Here is a 21,002-nt window from a genome sequence, read left to right on the forward strand (position 1 = left end):
AAGCAAACGGCCTACATCGAATATGATCTGCCGTATAATTTTAATGTGGAGCAGTAATTCCCTCCCATAAATATTATAATATTGCAGACTAAATATTTGACATTATAAGACGCATTATCACTAACACTAAACGTTAGTGGGTATGAAGAACGTGTACTGTGAATCACATGACAATATATTTACAATACGATATTTTAAAAGTAATCAAACCTGCAATTGATATGTGTGCAGAAGAAACATATTAATGCAATATCAATTTTGTAAACCATTGCTGGAGGTAATGCTAAAAGCTTAACATTCTTGTACAGAATTTATTTGCAGAAGAAATAATATTTTTATGTTAAATTTATATGCACTAAAACAGTAAATAATGCTTTATACAGAAAAATGTATATTATATGTGTACTTCTGGCCAGAAATTACACAAAAAAAGCCAAAGCACCAACAGTCGCGTACTATGTACAATGAGAGGCGCATAATTGCAAGAGTGGCAAACTACAGCAACCCCTCATGACAGGCACATCCACCACTATGTTTACATGAGAATAAAACAAAACCCAAAGCAAGTATTACTATATGGGAAAGTGATGCCAGCGGAAACCTCTTCAGTTATCACGTTAACAGTCGCTCAACGTCAAAGTTATGCAAGAGCAAAAATCCAATACCGCAAGCAAACAGTTCCAGTGTGCAAAACAGCACATTGAAAACACCGCCGTATATGCCAGAATATCAAAAACATTTGTTACTCTAACACCAAAATGATAATTTTCTGTAATCTTATGGGAAACTGATCACAGGTATCTGTGACAAGTGCGATTATACTTGATAAAGTAGGATAATATTCTCCACGTTGAGCATTAAGCGGCATAGGTGCGGGTCGTGTAGGTTCACTAGTTTCAACATAATAAGTTTCCGAGGGGAGGAAGGGGGGGGGTAACTTCCGGGTTGATGCAAAAGTCATTCCCATAGTCGGCAGTGGCTACAAAATCATTCTCGGGTTTGATTTCCTGGTTGAACATTATGCCAAAGTGGCTTGGAACGGTGTATGGTAGTGCCAGATGGAATACCGTTTCATCTTGATTCTACGGCCGGAAAACCATACTGCCGCAAGGAACACTCAAGAGGTCAGGTTGGCGCCTAAATTATGTACAAGGTGCCTGAAAATAAACTGTAGGCATATTGGAAAATTAATCCCAAATGTTCAAATGAGTGTTAACTGTTATGGGACTTAACTGCTAAGGTCATCAGTCCCTAAGCTTACTCACTACTTAACCTAAATTATCCAAAGGACAACACAAACACCCATGCCGGAGGGAGGGTTCGAACCTCCGACGGGACCGAAAATTAATCTGTCTCGATGTAAAATCTCTTCTGTCAGCGGATTTTTTGTGTCTTGTTGAAGTTTTGTCTGAATATATTCTTAGTGAAATGTTTTGCGCTACGCAGTTTATCCTATGGGAAATTGGAGAAAGCAAGGCAGCGCTTAGCAGTATTAATAACTTTAGTCCTGAGTAAGTGTAGCTATCACGTGGCACCCTGATAGTTGATTTAGAAATACAAGATGAAGACGAATTGGACAGCGATTTTACAGCAAAATATCCGTACAACATCGGGACAGTCTATCAGTTTCACCCTACTAAGAGATAAACCGTCACACCTAGAGAGTCAGAACAGGACAACATGGAGAATCTCTCAGAAGAATACGTAGGGTCGTTTAATCCTCCTGGAACATTGCCTGCCATGTCACTAGCTCTACATCATATTCCCCATTCGAAACGAAACGCCTGTTGCAGGAAACTGTATCGAGTTCCACAACACATGCAGAGCGTCATAGAAGAATTATAGGTCAACAACTTCTAGGTGGTGGAACTGCATAAGCATTCGCAGCCAGAGTCAGTTAACATAAGAGTTTCCTGAATACGGTACACATCATAATTTAAAAGAGTATTGTGACTGAGGAAGTCAGGATGAGATGTACACTTAGGATGGAATGTCAAGGCCCTTATAATGTGACTCCTTCAACACAACAACTACCAAATCGATAAATTAACAATTTATTCAAAGACAATATTTCTAAAATAGCTAAGAGACAATCAACACGTAGCCATGTTTAAGACAGTACCAAAATATCACAGATACTTTGCTTCTCAAGCAAGGTAGCAAATCACAATTACCAAAACGGAAATAAGATGAGCCACAGAGATTTACATACATAAAGGAACAATAAATTACAGTTAGAAAGTGATTTAAAGAAATGCGGCACAGATAATTTACTTAAAGGAACATTAATTTGCAATGTGAAAGTGATTTATGAAACGCACACCTTGTAACCCAAATAACACAAACAGCATAAGAAGTTACTATTTAATACCATTCCAAGGCAAATATAAAACCTATACCTTTTTTAAATATACATGAAACACGATAAATATTTACCAAACACGCAGTGACGCCAGGCTGCCCTTGGGCAAAAGGTGACTGCAGCAGACTACCCATCCAAAACAACACGTAAAACCTGAGGCCCAACCGAGAGTCACTTCCCATTAGACGGCACGTCACAGCTTCTGTGCACCGAAGCGGAACGTGGCGCTGCTCCCACACACCCCAACTCGCAGAAAACTGGAACACAAACAGACCGCAGAAGACACTTCAAACACCAACCTGAAATCAATTGATGTAAGTCAAGAGATCAATAAACAACAAATAAATGAATACCAATTGTTCTTTTACCAATACTGCTCGAGTGCATTCAAATAAATGCACACGTATAAAATTCTATGCACAAATGATTGCCTTTTGCAGAATACAAGCCTTTACTAATAACTGAGTGAGTGCTTTCAAATAAATGAACGTATATAAAGGAACTACATATAGATGACTAGCTTTACAGAATACAAGTCTTTACTAATAACTGAGTAAGTGCTTCCAATAGAAGTGACCCAAATTTTACAGCAATATACAAGGAACGTCGATTTGATAGCAACCAAAATACACTGAAAATCTCATACAGGTAATACATAAACTTCATATATATATATATATATATATATATATATATATATATATATATGAAAGGAAAGTAACTGGTGGTCTCCTGGCGTTACACACTCTGCAGGCTGCTCTTACTTCAAGAACGTGCACGAGGGCATTTCGAAAAGTAAAGATACAATGGCTCGCACTCCTTAAATAGAACGTTTATTTAGAAAACGTCAGTTACATCATATTAACTGGATTATTTGGTATTTTTCGACATAATCACCCCCGTTATCCAAACATTTGTTAAGTCGGTGTACAAGCTTTTCTGTCCCACAGTTATAGAAGGTTGCCGTCTGTTGTCAGAACCACATTTCAAATTCATCTTTGATCTCTTCATCGCCGTGGAGGGATTTTCCACCAAGATCTGACTTCAGGTAACTGAAGTCATGGAAATCGGTGGGCGCAAGGTCTGGGCTGTATGGCGGATGGTCCAATATGTCCCATTTGAAGTGTTTGAGCAGTGCTTTGGTTACGAGCGTTGTGTGAGGCCGTGCTTTGTCATAAACCAAGCGGACTCCACTTGTCAGCATTCCCCTGCGTTTGTTTTGAATTGCCCTTCGAAGACGTTTCAAAGTCTGGCAATATGCAGCAGCATTAATGGTCGTTCCAGGAGGCATAAATTCCAACAGAAGAATGCCTTGTCTGTCCCAGAAAACAGAAGCCATCATTTACTTCGCTGAAATCGACGTTTTGCATTGCTTTGCTTCTTGTGAAATGGAATGGCGCCATTGCATTGAATGTTGCTTGGATTCAGATGTATGAGATAAACCCACGTCTCGTCGCCTGTCACAATGTGATCAAGGAATTCATCACCTGCTTCAGCATAGCGTGTGAGGTAGCCGAGCGCAAAGCTCATCTTTTTGTGTTCTTCTGTTAACAGTTTTGGATCCCAGCGAACACACAATTTCCTGTACCCTAACTTGACTGTCACAACGTCATAAAGAGTTGCCATTGACGCATCTGGTATGATGTGATGCAATTCTTAGAATGTGAGATGTCTATTCGCACGAATTGCTTCCTCCGTTCTCCGAAGAAGACCTGTCCTTTGTTCGTCATGACCATCGGTCCTACCTTCAGAGAAATGGCGACACCATTTAGTTACATTTTGTCGATTTATAATGTTCCCATAAACCGAAACAATTTCTTTCTGAATATCCGATGGTCGCTGACCTTTTGGACGAAGGAAATGTATGGTGGAGCCCACTTCGCATATGGCGGGATTCTGAATTGGTGCAGCCATTTTAAACACGACCTACTCCAGCCAGAAGCAACGTTCAACTGCCGAACGACCACGAGGAGAAAGCTAACAGTTCAAGGCTAACACCAGTGTTGCCAACTTTCTCGCCAAAACTCTTCAGTTCCTCTGGCTTACGGTATATCTTTACTTTCCGAAATAACCTCGTACATTAGGGCAAACAAGCAAAAAATAAACTCGCTGCAAAGCAAATCGTTGAACGAAACCAAGACACCAAAATCACCCCACCTTCGATGGAGACCATTGGTCGAGATGGTCTCCAAGGATGGGTCTTTCCGAGAATACAGACACCAAAGCAATGCAACGAACAGACCCGGCATTGACATTAGGCAGGTCAACCACAAACTCGCGACCACCTTACGAGGTAGACCGCCGTGCTGCTGCTGGCCGAGCACACGTGTTTTCCTCTTTTGTCCCCGAAAGCACGTCCTTGCGCCTCGTAGCGAGTGCTACACCAACTGCCCAGAACGCCAAACACCTGCGAGATCACAACAGGGGCAAAGATCCTGGTACAGCTGGGTAATCGAGTGTCGCGCCATGAGCTGGTTTGCCAGAAAAGGCGCACCACGACTCAACTGTACGAGAGAAACCAATGTTTCGGTCACAGTTACAGTGGCCATATTCTGAGACTAGTGGTGTGTTCCGTATGTGTACTACAATAAAGTTCCCACTACCTCTGCCTTAAGAGACCAACAACGGTAACGATCTTTTTAAAAACTGTGACGTAATATCATGCAGTAATGACAAAATATAAGGGACTCTGAACAACCAAAATGCAGCAGTAGATCTGGAAGAAGGCCACTGTAATCATGGTCAAAACGCTGGTTTCTCCAGTAAGGTATCTTTTCTTTTGGGTGTCGACTTGGTAACATAAAAAAGAAACTCTTTATGTAAAATTCTAGGTTGGATCATGGAAAGAAATAATAATCCCTGGTCAACATCTGTTGTCACAGTACCCACAAAAGCAGAACAGCATATCAATTCCATTGTGACTATTGTTATTTCAAGCAGAAAAGAGTATCAGACGTCTACTCAATGCCAAATATATAGCAGATATCTTAGATAATCTGAGTGAGTGTTGTTATTTCACAACTGTGGGACTTTGAAGTGAGTACCATCAATTATTATTAGCGTTAATATTTGAAGAGCTCCCAGCGATAACATTCTTAATCCCAACTGATCACAAATTAATATCTTTATATGCCTTTTGAGCTGAAAAACGCACCTGCTACTTTCCAGCTGCTGTTAGATGGCGTATTCCCAAGATTAAAACTTAAGAGGTGTATGGTCTATTCTGATGATATGATTTTTTTCTCCACAAAGATACCATTTCTCCACAAAGATACCAGCAAACTACAGTCACTATGTTTATGTGAAGTTTTGGATCGCTTATGTGCAGTATGGTTCAGCATTAGCCTGTAAATGTGTCGTTTCTTTCTACAACAAATCCAACACATGCGCCATATTATCAGTCAAAACGGTGCCCGCACTAATCGCCGACTTGATGAGGGCATCAAAAATTTTCTGACACCCTCTACAGTAAAGGAATCACAGTCATATCTAGGCCCGACCAATTTCTATCGAAAATTCGTTCCAAAATTCGTGGAAGTTGTAAGACCCCTCACAGTGTTGTTAAGGAAAGGAATAAAGTTTATGAGCCATACGTGCAAAGCTATTGATTTACCTACTATTTCTTAGCCACGGTTTCGTCTATTTCAAACTTTTCATACAGGATAAATAAAATGTAAATGTCGTATGAGTAGGGCCTCCCGTCAGGTAGACCATTAGCCGGGTGTAAGTCTTTCGATTTGAAGCCACTTCGGCGACTTGTGCGTCGATGGGGATGAAATGAAGATGATTAGGAGAACACAACACCCAGTCCCTGAGCGGAGGAAATCTCCGCTCCTACCCAGAATCGAACCTGGGTCCTTAGGTTTCACATAGAATTGCTGCATCCTACCGCTTCTCAGCCACTCAGCTTCCGGGGGCGGACAGACAGGGGCTGTCTGCAAGAGATCGAGTAACTCGGCAAGAGACTTGCTGGGCCGCAGCCAGGGCTTGCTTGCTGTGGATGTGTGCTCGCTGTATTAGGATGGTGTACGTATAATGTGGGCAGTGTATCTAGGCCTACTGGAGAATCCCCAGTTCCATCTGTCTGTGCGATGCTGAGGCATACTCTGGAGTTTCGATAGGCCTGGTTCCTGCTTCTAAGATTGGTGGACATGCACACATACCTCGTCTGTAATTCTTCTGGGTCAATCGCAGGAATGACAGTGAGCAGCAGGCGGTTAATGATAAGTGTGTGCGGTAGCTTGAGAAAACCCCTGTGCTTCGTTAGTGAACTTCGTTTGACGTTCTAGCTGTAAGCTGTCCTCATTTATTCTTTTGGACATTATTTGGCCGATGTCTTGTACATGGATCAGTATCCTGGTATTGTAGCAAATATTCAAGAGGGATTTGTTTTCTGTGCTCTATTGGTGCATGTATTTTACTTAATGTGCAGATATTGGTTTTCATGTCCACTACCAGTTCATGTCTTTAGGTTATAAGTAATTTTAAGTTTTTCAACAATTATCTACAAGTCTTTGTCCAAAAGGACTTGAGTTTACTTGCACTACCATTGTGTGCTTTTTTTTCTTAAGACACTTTTAACTTATTGTCAGTTAAGGCTCTAGTTTATTTAATGATGTAAATTTTATGTGTTTTTAACTACTTACATGCTGAAAGGACTTAGTTGTCCGCCTTCATTTTCTCTGTTATGATTCAGCCCTTGTTCTATTTACCAGTTATGTTAATCTATTTTCCATTTGTATGTCCTAGAAACTTTACTGAATTGAGAAACCATTCAGCCATTTACCATGGCTTATTTAATATTTGATTTTCGGCCCAGTTATTCTGGATTTATACTTGTTTAAGTATGTTGGTTGATTTACTAATACTCACATTTTATTTATCCTAGCTGCCCACCATTTCAGTTTCATTTATCATCAGATTGTGAAGCAGCATTTTTAAAACTCAAAAATTTACTTATTACTATTCCAGTTCTTCCTTTTCTAGTTTATCAGAATGCATCCAGACAGCTTGACAGGGTCCAAAAGAATTATCAGACAACTGAGAAAGAAATACATTCGGAATAATGTATTTCCAGTGTTATTCATTACGATGACGTTTAAAGGTAATAATTGACTATGTAGCACTCAAATGATTATTAGGACCTAAGGGTCCAATTATTAATGGGCCTTGCATCTCAGAGCATTTGATTTTGGAGTAATACATCATCCAGGAATGCTGTATGCAAATGTACATAGTGTGAGTGACAATGCATGCACCATGGGCTCCACTGGCATACACGAGGAGGAGTGGGAGGAAGCACAAACCTAAACGCTCAGACAGTTTTTCGTTTGCCAGCCAGCTGCCGTTCACCGTAGAAGATGGAATGTTTCACAGAAAGACAAGTTTCAAGCTATATCTCGTAGAACAAGAACATCATAATAGACCGCTCGGCTAATCCCGCCAGACTACAAATGCCTGGTTAAGCGTCGGGGCACTCGACCAGGCCAGCAATTTGTCGCCGTCTCGAGAGTATGACGCGAGGAACCACCTATGTGAACTCTCGCCTAGGTATCGCCCTGAATTTTAATCCCCTCTTGAGCCTTTCCTTTATTTCCGTCATTGCTCCCTCAATGTACTGTTTTAACAGCAAGGAAGAGATGCCGAATGCCTACGCTACGGCTTGCTGTGTTGTCCTAATCATCATCGTTTCACCCCCATCGACGCGCAAGTTGCCAAAGTTTCGTCAAATCGAAAGACTTGACCAGGCGAACGGTCTACCCGACGGGAGGCCGTCGTCACACGACACGACATTATTATTACCATTTTTAAACCCCTCAATTCATTCTTTTGCTTCCATTCTTATCTTTCCTCTTCGTTCTTGTACATATTGTATATAACCTACCTTTCCGTATTGCATACACCTACTTACATGAGAATTTCGATCATTATACAACAGTTTACGTAATCTGAAGCTGTTTCTGTTGACAAATAATATCAAAGATTCTTTATTTCTCTTAATGTTTACTTCCATTATAAAGCAAAAATTAAGAAGTACCTCTTCGGCGCCTTCACCTTTCCTAAAGCCAAACTGATCATTCTGCAACAGATTTTTTTCCGTTTTTCTGTATATTATTCTTGACAGTACTTGAATTTATGACCTGTTGAAGCTGATTATGCCTTAGTTGTCGCATTCATCTGCCTTTGATATCTTCTGGCATTGTGTCGATGTTTTTCAAAGTCAGACGGTATGTTTCCAGGCCCATAGATTCATATGGTTTGGATGTCACAAGCTCGAACACATTTTGGTCATACTGTCTGATGTTTTGGTCGATGCCTACCATCACGTAAGCATGCGTGGCGGGGAATCAATCTCAAAAGCTGCAAGTACCTCCAAGCTAAGTCGTTTAGGTTTCTTATTTGTCGGGACATTCAGAGGAGTCTGTGTTTCCTCAAAATATTCCAAAAACAAAATAATTTGATCATCGTTTCATGGAAATATACGAAAGCATGCGACATTGTTCGTGGTCTTGGGTTTCGTTGCTCATATTGTCTGTGGTGTAATAGTGCTTCGCAAGAAAACAAGGTGTGTAAGGCCCCTCCATGAGAAACGTGACCAGACCTTAACACCACCGCTTCCAAATTTTACTGTTGGCACTACACACGCTAGCAGATTACGTTCAGCGGGCATTCGCCATACCGACACCCTGCCATCGGATCGCCACATTATATACCGTGATTCGCCACCCCACACAACGTTTCTCCGCAGTTCAGTTGTCCATGTTTAAGATCCTTACACCAAGCGAAGCGTCGTTTGGCATTTACCGGTGTAATTTGTGGCTTATGAGCACCCGCTCGACCATGAAATCCAATTTATCTCACCTGTCACAGTAATTGCACTGGATCGCGATGCAGTTTGGAATTCCTGTGTGATGGTCTGGGTAGATGTCTGCCTATTACACATTATGATCTTCTTCAACTGTCAGCGGTCTCTGTCAGTCAACAGACGAGGTCGGCATGTACGCTTTTGTGCTGTACGTGTCCCTTCACGTTTCCACTTCACTACCACATCCCTCGGAAACAGTGGACCTAGGAGGGTTTAGGAGTGCGGAAATCTCGCTTTAGACGTATGACACAAGTGACACCCAATCACCTGACCACTTTCGAGGTCCGTGAGTTCCGCGGAGCGCCCCATTCTTCTCTCTCACGACGTCTAATTTCTACTGAGGTCGCTTATATGGAGTGCCTGGAAGCAGGTGGCAGCACAATGCACCTAATATGAAAAGCATATGTGTTTGCGGCTATTCCGGGTACTTTTGATCACATAGTGCGTGAAAAATACAGCAATGCCAGTGGGAGGACCGGAAATTGCATTCCTGCAGTCTATATCCACATCATACTCCGAAAACCACCTGACGGTGTGTGGCGAAGGGTACTTCTGGTACCAATCACTAATCGCCCTTCCCTGTTCCACCAGCAAATGGCGCTCGGGAAGATTGATTTCCGATAAGCCTCAGCAATAGCTACAATTCCTCGAATTTCATCGTCGTGGTCATTTTGTGGTAAGTATTGGGAGGAAGTGTTATGTTAGCTGAGAAAGAGCTTTCTCTGAATTTCGATGGTAAATCTCTCCGTGATGCGCAACGCATCTCTTGTAATATTTTCCGCTGGAGTTTGCTGACCAAACGATATTCTGACGTCGTTCTTCGTGAAATCTTCTCTCTCTCTTCCACCAGTCCTGCCTGATACGGATCCCAAACTGACGAAAACCCCTCAAGAATCGATCGAACAAGCGCCGTGTAAGCCACCTCCTTTGTGGATGAGCTAAGATTCTTCGTATGAATCTCAGTCTGGTGTCTGCTTTTCCTAACATTTGTTTTATAGGATCGTTCCAAGTAAGCTCGCCCTGAATAGTTGTTCCTAAATATTTTACGGTAGTCACTGCTTTCAGTAAATTCCCTCGGGCATGGGTGTGTATGTTGCCCTTAGCGTATGTTAAAGTTAGATTAAGTGGTGTGTAAGCCTAGGGACCGATGACCTTAGCAGGTTGGCCCCGTATGAAGTTACCACCAAATTTCCAGTAAACTGTCATCAATAGAGCAGTTGTACAGTAGTGGATTTCTTTATTGTGTATATGCAATATGATATATTTATTTACGTTCAGGGTGCTTGATATGGCAGTAGAGCTTGATATTGCCAGACATTTCCCACAGCAAGCGTCGTTGGCCACACAGACCAGGTCGTTACAATTAAATTGCAGCCACTCGCCGAGATCAATTATAGACAGTAATTATCGTATGGCAGCGAAACTTGGTAAATATTCTAATGTATTAAGGCGGAACCAATGTACGCTGGAAAAGTATTAGTTCCAATATTAGCCAACAGGTACAAACCTGGCAGTGTCTATGCAAGGAAGACGTAAAAAACGTTTAGATGCTTAATGGATTAGGAATAGGACGTTAGCAGAAAATATCAAAGAAGTGAGAAACGCTTAACCTTAAATTTATTATAAACCACCATTTACACAGTTGTTCAATATGAGCACTGGAGACGTCGACAAGATGCTGCAACCGTAAGACGACGTAATCAACAGTTGCTCGCAGCAGTTCCGATGGCATCTGAGCAACGCGTTCCTGTATACTAGCCTTCAGATCTGGTAGAGACCGAATGTCTCCCTGGGAAACGTATCGTCAGAGGTAAAAGTGATATGTTACAGATCAGGTGATCTCGATGGCCATGCCTCTGGAAAAACTCTGGAGATAACACGATCGTGGGAGGCTGCATTAAGCGGATCTTCAACTGGGCAACGACATAAGGTTTTGCCCCATCTTGCATGAGAACAGTGGTTTCCACACAGCTCCACTCTTCTAAAGCAAGAATTACAATTTGCACAAGGAGGTCTCGATAACGTGCAGATGTCACGGTACACCCGACAGGCCCTCTGCTTGTATTCTATTCGAAGAAAAACGGATCAAAAATGCAGCTGCTTATGAATACATACCACTCAATCACAAATAGTGTGTAAGCTTAGGGACCGATCACCTTCACCTCAGCAGTTTGGTCCCATAAGATCTTACCACAAAGTATAAATTTTTAATTTTCGTTCAGTTGCTGCACACTGTGGATCCTGTACGGGTATCAGTGTAAAACGGCGCGTAAAACTTTCCGTAATGTGGACAACTCTCATAAGACAGTGTAACGTCCCATATGAAACATTATAAATGATTGTGCTGGTAAACTTCTACGTGATTTGATTGTCAAACAGCTGACCAAAACTGAATGTACTCAGGCAGTCCTCTCTTGTTCTGATCATCACTAAACTGACACACACTGCAATACAGCGAGAGCCAGTATTGCCAGATAAACAAAAGATTCTAACTACTGAAGGCATTGTAAGAAAATGAAAGATTTTGATAGAGGACAAACAATGTATTTACTTTAATAGTGTTCGAAAGTCATTATATATATCTGTTCATGACATCGAGTCTTTACAGATTTCCTTTTTCTGGCGGACACACGTCCAGATCGTCCGCTTATAGTAACCTCTCAAAACTCTGGCCTCTCTCCATCCACATCCACCACTGCTGGCGCCTCACATCCAACTGTCCAACACTACAATAGCGAATGTTCCAACAATGCCAACCTGCCACAGACTGCACACAGCACAGTCAGTGATTTTCATACAGAGCGCTACTTGGCGTTAACAACACAAAAACCTAAACAGCCTAATTACATGGTCCCCATGCTCCCCACAAAACATTTTACAAACCGTTTTGAGCAGTGGTCAGTACACATGTGATAATTTTTTATATTTACGCTAATAATATATCAAATGCACACACTTATTAATACGCTGTTGGTCAAAAGCAAAAATTGTCCTCACAGTCATGATCATTCATCACAGTAGTAATCGCACTTTGTTTTTTAAGGGGCCACAACAGAGCAAACGCACAGCAGGGTTAGTCAAGTGTTGAAGAGTATTGGTATGTAGGTCATCACAGAGCACGAGAAAAAAAATTCTATGAAACATCACACAGAGACAAGAAGAACGCAAATACACAAGGGCACACATACACATAGTGTAATAACACGAAAGGAAAGGACAGGGTTTGTTTTCAGTGTGACATTTGGTACTGCACTGCAACCCAAAACTTCATTCCACAGATATTTCCTCTTATTTCAACATTCGTTCCCGCAACAAAAAAAAGAAAAAACCATCCTATCTAAGCATGCTTTTTCTATTGTCTTACCTCATTATTTATTTTCCATTATCTTACCTCATCATTTGTTTCCAAGAAAATCCTACCTAAACCTGTTGTCCCTAAACCCTACTTTTTTCGTTTATATACTCTTTCAAAATAATAATTCTTCATTGTACACTACCTTTTTTGGCTAAACCCTTAACACAAACAACATTGACAAAAAATGCATATTGGAAAAGTAAGCAGCAATTTATCTAAATTAGCAAAGCCCGCCTAAGTGGGCGAGCGGTCCTAGCCGCTATAGTCTGGAGCTGCGCGACCGCTACGGTTGCAGGTTCGAATCCTGCCTCGGGCAGGGATGTGTGTGATGCCCTTAGATAAGTTAGGTTTAAGTAATTCTAAGTTCTAGGGACCTAATGACCTCACATGTTAAGTCACATAGTGCTCAGAGTCATTTGAACCATTTTTTTTTTACCAAAGCAGATGCAACATTTCAACTAATAGAAGGCAATGTGCAGCAACAAGAAAAATAAATCAGTAGTGTAACAGGCTCAATACAACGTAAAATTCAGTAGGACTATGCGTGGCAAACAGCAGCACCAAATGCAATAAGTTATACCAAAATATAACAAAGCTCAAGCAGAAAAAGTATTCCAGTATAGATAGCCATGTCTAATACCTATGTCACATCTTAATACTAGAGTGATGCATCACAATAACTTACTCTACCAAACAAGTTACCAAGTTATGTTTGCAATTCCTGTGAGGGAAAATGTCTATTTGTGCTCCCTTTTGTAAGGAAAGTAAATCATAAAATTATTATTTACTGGGTCTGTAGACAGAAAACATTTCTATTAGTACGTCTATTAAATTTTATTTTAACCCATGTTGCAGAGCAGCTAGAAACTAGATATTAAACAAATGAGGCAAGTATATACATTAAACAAAGCATGAAAAGTCATTCACTAGACATATGGCATCTCCTAAGGCAGTAAAAAAATCTCTCAACCAGAAAGACAGCAGTCACAATCACATGTGTAGACATAAAATATTTCTGATCATTTCATTAGGCATTTTAGTAAATATCAGAAATTACGAGCTCCAAACTGTAATCATATGTTTTCAAGTATGTGTGCATTACGTTAAGGTCACTTTTCTGTTAGCATACTGGTACTCAGATTCACACAAACTCACCCTTCATAATGATCAAAACCATATCTCGACGTCACAATACACATCGTCATCACAATAATAATATCATAACTCCTCAGTCAAATCTCGAAAACGTCGTAGCTTTCTTCAATAATCTCAAAATCTTTTAAAAAAATGCTCTCTGCTCGTTTCAATTAAGACATATGCCGCAAATGTACTTCAAAAATCATGAGTCCATACCAAATACGTCATTCAAAGCTCTCATAGTATTACAATGGTTCCAAAACAATATGAACAATTCACAAAGTACAGACGAAATACAATTTCATAACTGTGAAGTTATCTAATTGTGTAACTGCATAAACTGTGTTACTGATTTAGTTTAAAGAAAGTTTGTCCCTCTGTTAAATAAGGAGATATCTGTGTAATTCTGTGTTAGAGAAATAATGTACTGATGTGTAAAATTGTATCAGGAAATACCATACACAAAGTAAGCGTGTACCCCTGAGGGTTAATGTATTTATGCCCTCAGGTGTTACAGATTACAGCAACAGAATGAAATGTTTCACCGAAAACCTTCTTTGTATCTTTGTAATTCGAAAATCTTTAAAAAAATATTTGAGTACAGAATTTAATCACTCAAATGCGTGACCTGTGGCGCTAATCTGTGTGTCTAGCTGTAAGATAATTTTTGTCAGTACTTAACGGTAAAAATGTGCCAAGTGTCGTAGTTATCGTCCGCTGTAAGCAAAGTTCTGCAAAATTCAATCTACTTACTTTGTCATAACCAAAAGTGAAAATGCTATGCATATAGATATCGTAGTTATTACGTACATTCATGTGACCAAGAAAGCACTGTACCTTAACACATAGTTGTGCTACAGAAAAGGCTGTCTCATTGTAGCTGTACCACAAAAGTTACTACTAAAACATATTTTACTTTCCAGAAGAATGTAGAAAAAAATGGTTCAAATGGCGCTGAGCACTATGGGACTCAACATCTGATGTCATCAGTCCCCTAGACTTACTTAAACCTACCTAACCTAAGGACATCACAAACATCCATGCCCGAGGCAGGATTCGAACCTGCGAGCGTAGCAATGGCGCGGTTCCGGACTGAAGCGCCTAGAACCGATCGGCCACCGCAGCCAGCGAAGAATGTAGAAAAACTGTACTGATATAAAAGATACGCTCCAAAAGCAATAATATAAATTATAACACTTATTAATTGCGTCATGATATAATCGCGTAGCTGTCAAACAAACAAAATACTAAGTAATCTGTAATATCTAAAAAAGTACTTTAAATAAAGAATGTTTTTTCAAGTCAACCAAAATGTTGCATTAAAGCCTCATTAGCAGTATATGTTCTAAGTATGTAAGCCTTATAGTCATTACATAATCATACCACTAACAAGCAAGACAATACACAAAATAACACTGTGTCGTCTGTTCACTATAACAACGCATTCGTAATTAGTGTCTAAATAAGTTCCCTAGGTTCTTGCCTGGATAGTTAATTTCAAAACATTGTTGCATGTTAACAGATTCTACGTGTGACAAAGCGTACTAGTAATGTGAAGTAGCAACCTTAAAGCAACGATTAATTGCGCGACCATGTTGCTATGACGACAGACGCTTCGGCCAACGACTCCCCGAACATTTGTCCACTGCCGGGAGTCCGTAGACATTCTCTAAGCACCTATGAATATCTTAGATTCTATGGTTTTCCGCCAAAACTCAATGGCAGCTCTCTACTTGGAATGCACCTCCATTACAGACACCATTGTAAAAGCTACGTATAGCGCCGCTAACTGTCAGAATGTCATGAAGCTATTGGGTCTAAAGGTGGAACATTCCGTATTTTGTCAACTGAAAGTGGCCGAGAAAATTTGTGCTGCTTTTCTCATTCAACGACCTTCGTATGTCAGCATTCTATGAGGAAGTGAAGTACTGCTATTTTTCTGGAGAAAACAACAAATGTAGATTTTTAAATGCTGCAATCATTTTTTATTCATTTGTTATAATCGAGATACATAAGACATTAGAATCATCGCACTGATGACCTACATCCACTGACTGTTCGCAGATGGGACAGCAGTCACTCGCTGTGTGTCCCGGCAGCCTTCGCCGCTGCTCTGCCAGCCTTCTTGGCAGCTGTCCTGGCTTTGGCGGCAGTCCTCAATTTCTGTGCTGTTCTGGCTTTGCCTGCTGTCCTGGCTTCGGCATGAGCTGCTGTCCTGGCGAGGTCGGCATGTGCAGCTGCTCCTTTCTGTGACGCTAAAAGGAACAAACGATGTTCGGTAATTACAGCTCAAAATTGACAGCCAATCAAGCACAAGACCTATTACTTACCAAAAATAAGGAACCTACTGATTACTCTGCAATGTGATACATACGAACACTTATAGATTATCTCTCTACCGTCCCACTCAAGAATAGCAGACTGGAAGACCTATCACTTAAATCACTCCACATCACTTCTTATTTCTCTTATTTTATCACTATAGTCGTTTCTCCTATGTAGGTGGGAGTTAGCAGCATATTATAGCTTTCGGGCGAGAAAGTTTGTAATCAAATTTCCTGAAAATATCTCGCCACAGTCAAAAATAAATTTCCTCGATGACTGTCATCCCAAATCACTTGCCATAGTCGTACAGTCTCTTCCACTTCGTGAAAACTGCTCTTTTTCGCTGCCCTTGATCAATCCTGTGTTGTAAGATCTCAAAACACTCCGAAATAGTCCAGAAGGGGACAGATAGGCGTGGTAGGTCTGTTGCATCCTCTCAGTGTTCTGCCACTAAAAAATACTCGTTGTTTCCCCATCTCTCAATAAACCGATGTCGACCATTTGCCTTCCCTATCAAAGTTTTCAACATGCAGGTTCCATTTCATATCGCTTTTCAAAGTAACGCTCAGAAATTTAAAAGGCGCTACTGTACCATACAGGGTAATGCTTAAGCTGTATCCGATCATTACAGATTTGCTTTTCCTACGCATCCGCATTAACTTACATTTTTATGCATTTACAGCTAGCTCTCACTCACCACACCAACTGTCTAAGTCATCTTGTATCCTCCTACAGTCACTCAACTTCGACAACTTCCTGTACGCCACAGCACCATCAACTTTGCTGCCCATCGTGTCAGCATATTAAAAATAACACCGGGCTTATCACTCTACCGTGGCGCTCCTGACGATTCCATTGTCTCTGATGAACACTCGCATTCGAGGACAACCTACTGATTTTAGTATTTAAGAAGCCTTCGAGCCACTCACTTATTCCATACGGTCGTGCCTTCGTATATTCGGAAATATAGAAATTTGGAATCGACGTGTTGCTCTTCATCCTTATGTCGCAGTTGATTATGTGAGGAAAGGTCAAGCTGATTATCGCTCGATCAATGCGTTCTAAAACTGTGCTGATTCTTGGACATAAGCTTTTCGATAGCTAGGAAATTTATTATGTTCAGAGTCAGATTATGTTCAAACATTATGCACCAATCGAGAGTATTAGTCCGTAATTTTGCGTTTCCGTTCTTTTACCCTTCTTTTATACAGGTGTCACCTGCGCTTTTTTTCCAGTCGTTTGCGACTTTGCGGTGATGGAGAGATTCGCGATAAATGCAAGTAAGGGGCCATAACTCAAGTCTTTTCACTTGTGACGTATTGTCCCTCAGGCGTCGTCATATGATGTACTACAGTCACTGCTCTCAAAAGTTCGTCGTATGATTGCATATGATCAAGTGGAATGTACTGCTGCGTATTTTCTAAGTCTTGAATTTTTTGTATTTTAGTTTGTACGTGTCCTGATGGTAAGCAGGGTGTTTTGGTGGAGCAACAGATTCTCGCAGATGTGCCACGAAGAATGTGTGACTCACTAACCCGTTGATACACATCAAACCGTTGACGAAAGCAACTCTGGCACTCGCATATGCAAAGTGGAAGAAACTTCTGATTGCAAAGTTTTATCTGTAAAAATTTGGCTTGTTACTCGTTTCTTCAGAAACTCTCGTCTTCTTATGATACTTTGCCCACCAGTCTTTAAAATCCAGAATTCCAGATGTGTGATCTTCAGTGACTGCAAATTTTGCATGTTTTGTGTTGCTTTATGGAATGTGCTGTGCTATTTGATGAACAGATAACATCCTGAGTAGCACTGACTTACGGCCTTTAAAACAGCCTGATTGAAACATATTCTGTTCATAAACTCTGCTTATGTGTAACAACGCTTACAACGATTTATATTCTACTTTCACACGCTAGCCATAGAATCACAGATACATTACCTGGTCTGTGGAAAGATCTACGCGCAAAGCATACAAGAACTACCACCGTCGTAAGTTAGCAAAAAGATCTGGACGAGAACCAGAGAAAATTCTATGCAAAATCGCTAAATAAGTCCAAGGTTTCCATCCAGTCACTTGTTGACCGGTCCGGTGTAGCAGCAGAAGCCAAAGTTTGCACTCACAACAATATCGCTAAATGTTACGGTCTAAAAGGGTACATTTCAGTGACTTACGCCCATTTAAAACACAATGTGATTTTCATTTGCAAGTTACAAGGCAGCTTAGTTTTGTGTCTGTGACATTTAATTCACTAATGTTACCAGAATCAACACTTCTTTCAGTGTCTTCTTCCTATGAGATCAACCTTTTTAAATGGCCAATATTTTCTCATTCTAAAATACCATAGCGTTGTATGTTTCTGTATTCATGAAATAACGTATACAGCAATTTTTCTTCTGTAACAGGTTTTTTTTTAAATTTTATGGTAAGTTGATTATTTTGACTTAGGCTCTACTTAAAAAAAACACCGATTCATAGTTATGGGTGCGTTTGATCACTGAACTTTCATATATAGAGCGTTCATTGTAAATTACTGTACCGTTAACATCGGTCTGTGTGCTTAATGGCATGAAAAAGAATCCATGTCTGGAGATTTATCACTTATGTGCTAAGGGAGCAAACTCTTCAAACAATGAAATTAACTCCCCTGCAACGTCTAAATGAAAGACAGATAATAATTTGCTACCATTATGTGAAGTAGGAAACTTTAACCAAGTAGTCGGTGAGGAAACAATGCTCGGTGGCACACAATAAAGTATACAACATTCATGTGTCGCAATGAACATCTCGCGTCTCTTCTTACAGTTATGTTCAGCAGTCTTTTTCATTAGCGTAACAAGAAGTTGCAATTGTGACAGTTGATAGCATATTAGTTCTTTATTCACTAATCTACTGATTTTTGGAAGGATATTAAATCATAACGCCTAATTCACTCAGTACCTGTGAAAGAGTTGAAGACCCTTCTCTCTGTCGACCTCTTCCTCCAACTCCCTGTCTCCTGTTTACCTCTCTGTCTGTCCGGCTCCTACGTCACTCCCAACCCAGTAGGGGATAAAGCCTGTATTATATCCTGAACTGCGTACAATTTGTACTTTTCATGTGAGAAGACAACACTTGGTGTTCCCAAACGTTTTCATAAACGATTTGCTGCCATAGTTGTCAGACATTCTGTCTCTCTTTCAAATGGTTCAGATGCTTCCGAGCACTATGGGACTAAACTTCTGAGGTCGTCAGTCCCCTAGAAATTAGAACTAGTTAAACCTAACTAACCTAAGGACATCACACACAACCATGCCCGAGGCAGGATTCGAACCTGCGACCGTAGTAGTCACGCGGTTCCAGACTGTAGTGCCTAGAACCGCTCGGCCACCTCGGCCGGCGCGTCTCTTTCGTCTGCAAGATTATACTGAGGTCCAGTGAGATGGCAGCAGTCTGTTTCGATGGTATATCCTTTGGAATCCAGACAACTGATCCATTAATCATACTAGTGGAAGGCGATGGAGTTTACGATGGCTAGTGTGATCAACTAACTCGTTCTCTTAGGTCTTCTCTTCTTTTTTTCTTTGGAACTACATGTAATGATTGGTGTATGTAATTCCGGTTGAAATTGCTTAAGACCTACTTCATAGAACATTACATGTCTTATGCTACCATAAAAACCAGGATTGAGGCAACGTTTCATGCATCAAGACAAAAACATCTACCGTTGCGAGTCACCTCTATTATGTGAAATAGTACACGTAAAAATGTGGCAACCATATTGGTGCCTAAATTCACATTTTCTTTGTGTTATAAGCGAGTTTTGCTAAACTGAACGTTGTTTTTGCAGTAATTTCATTAAATTATCGAATGATTTTTGAATTACCAATTGATTTAGTTCGGCATAATTCGAGCCAGCAGCCGAGGTTATACGATAAATACAGAAATTTAGAGAAATGTTTTAGAATTACAAGGTGAAAGCTAGATATTTTGTGGCTACTTTTATGTACATTTAAAAGTTAAATAATAAACATGCATTCTGCTGCCTATCATCTTAAGCCCCAATCCTTAAAGACATTCCGAGCAACATACACCGTGACTGATAATACCCGATTGATTCCACTTAATTTATTTGTTTGTACATCTCAACCGAGAGTGGTAGAGCAGCAGTAAGACGCAGGCCTCACATTCGGAAGAATGGCGATTCAAATGCCCTTCGTGGCATTTAGATTTAAGTGGCCTGTGATTACCCCAACTCACTTAAGGCAAATGTCGGGATGCTTCCTCTCTCAAGACCACAACCGATTTCCTACCCTGTCCTTCCACAAATCAAACATGTGCTACGTCTGCAATGAACACTTGGTGGAGGGCACGTTAAACTGAAGTCTTCCTTTCCTTGTCATAACACGCAGTAAAGGGAACTCTCCCATATAATTGATTTAGACCTAACGTTTTGAGACCTTTTGAACATCACGTTTTATGAATACTAAGTATAAAAAATTGGAAACTGTACCGTGTTCAGTATTTGTGTCCTCGGATCCGTCCGCCGACGAGCCGTCGCTGCTGAGCGTTTTAAGGGCGAAGATTGGGCTGATATTGGGCTCGTCCTCTTCTGCAGCACCTCCTGCTCGAAGTAACGAATATGTCAGACGGTCGGCGTCGTAGTCTTCAAGATCGTCTCGTGCAATCGGCTTGGTGTCGTCTTGAGCCGTGGCGTGCGGCACGCAGAACACAACCAGGTAGGATCCTGCGAGCGCCAGCAGCAAGAGGCGTGACATCTCCTTGCCTGTGTGATGCGGAAGACTGTCTACACTTTCCAGCTAGACTGCCGTACTTTGAAGCCGTGAAAGAATCCAAACGTCTTTTATAGCAACAGGGCGGTGTCAACTGGATACGTTATCGCTACTGGGAGGCAAATGTTTACATGTGCAGTTCAAATGTATGCTAGTAGAGTACAATCACCACAAATTATCTCTTACCA

At 40.8% G+C, this 21,002-nt stretch overlaps 2 protein-coding genes across 15 annotated transcripts in view; both read right to left on the bottom strand.

The window, feature by feature from the left end:
• The window catches only part of LOC126350584 (uncharacterized), a 364,168-nt gene that overhangs the window by 138,663 nt on the left and 204,503 nt on the right, over positions 1-21,002 (bottom strand). For 2 of the 14 annotated variants that reach the window (XM_050002533.1, XM_050002529.1), the window contains exons 1-2: positions 20,535-20,861; positions 15,761-15,974 (exon numbers count right to left, since the gene is read on the bottom strand). The exons of 7 other annotated variants lie outside the window; for them this stretch is intronic. In XM_050002533.1, coding sequence (XP_049858490.1) covers positions 15,796-15,974; positions 20,535-20,799 — 444 coding nt within the window. In that variant the 5' untranslated portion in view covers positions 20,800-20,861 and the 3' untranslated portion in view covers positions 15,761-15,795. Of the gene's footprint in view, positions 1-15,677; positions 15,975-20,534; positions 20,862-21,002 lie in introns of those variants that run through there. 5 more of the 14 variants (XM_050002532.1, XM_050002531.1, XM_050002527.1 and 2 more) reach the window with 4 other exon arrangements.
• LOC126350782 (uncharacterized) overlaps positions 15,678-21,002 on the bottom strand; it is a 109,934-nt gene continuing 104,609 nt past the window's right edge. Inside the window, exon 3 of the mRNA XM_050002547.1 lies at positions 15,678-15,760. The gene's annotated coding sequence lies outside the window, so the exon portion shown is untranslated. The remainder of the gene's footprint in view (positions 15,761-21,002) is intronic.

The sequence above is a fragment of the Schistocerca gregaria genome, chromosome 1 (genome assembly GCF_023897955.1).
Source record: "Schistocerca gregaria isolate iqSchGreg1 chromosome 1, iqSchGreg1.2, whole genome shotgun sequence".
Lineage (NCBI taxonomy): Eukaryota > Metazoa > Arthropoda > Insecta > Orthoptera > Acrididae > Schistocerca > Schistocerca gregaria.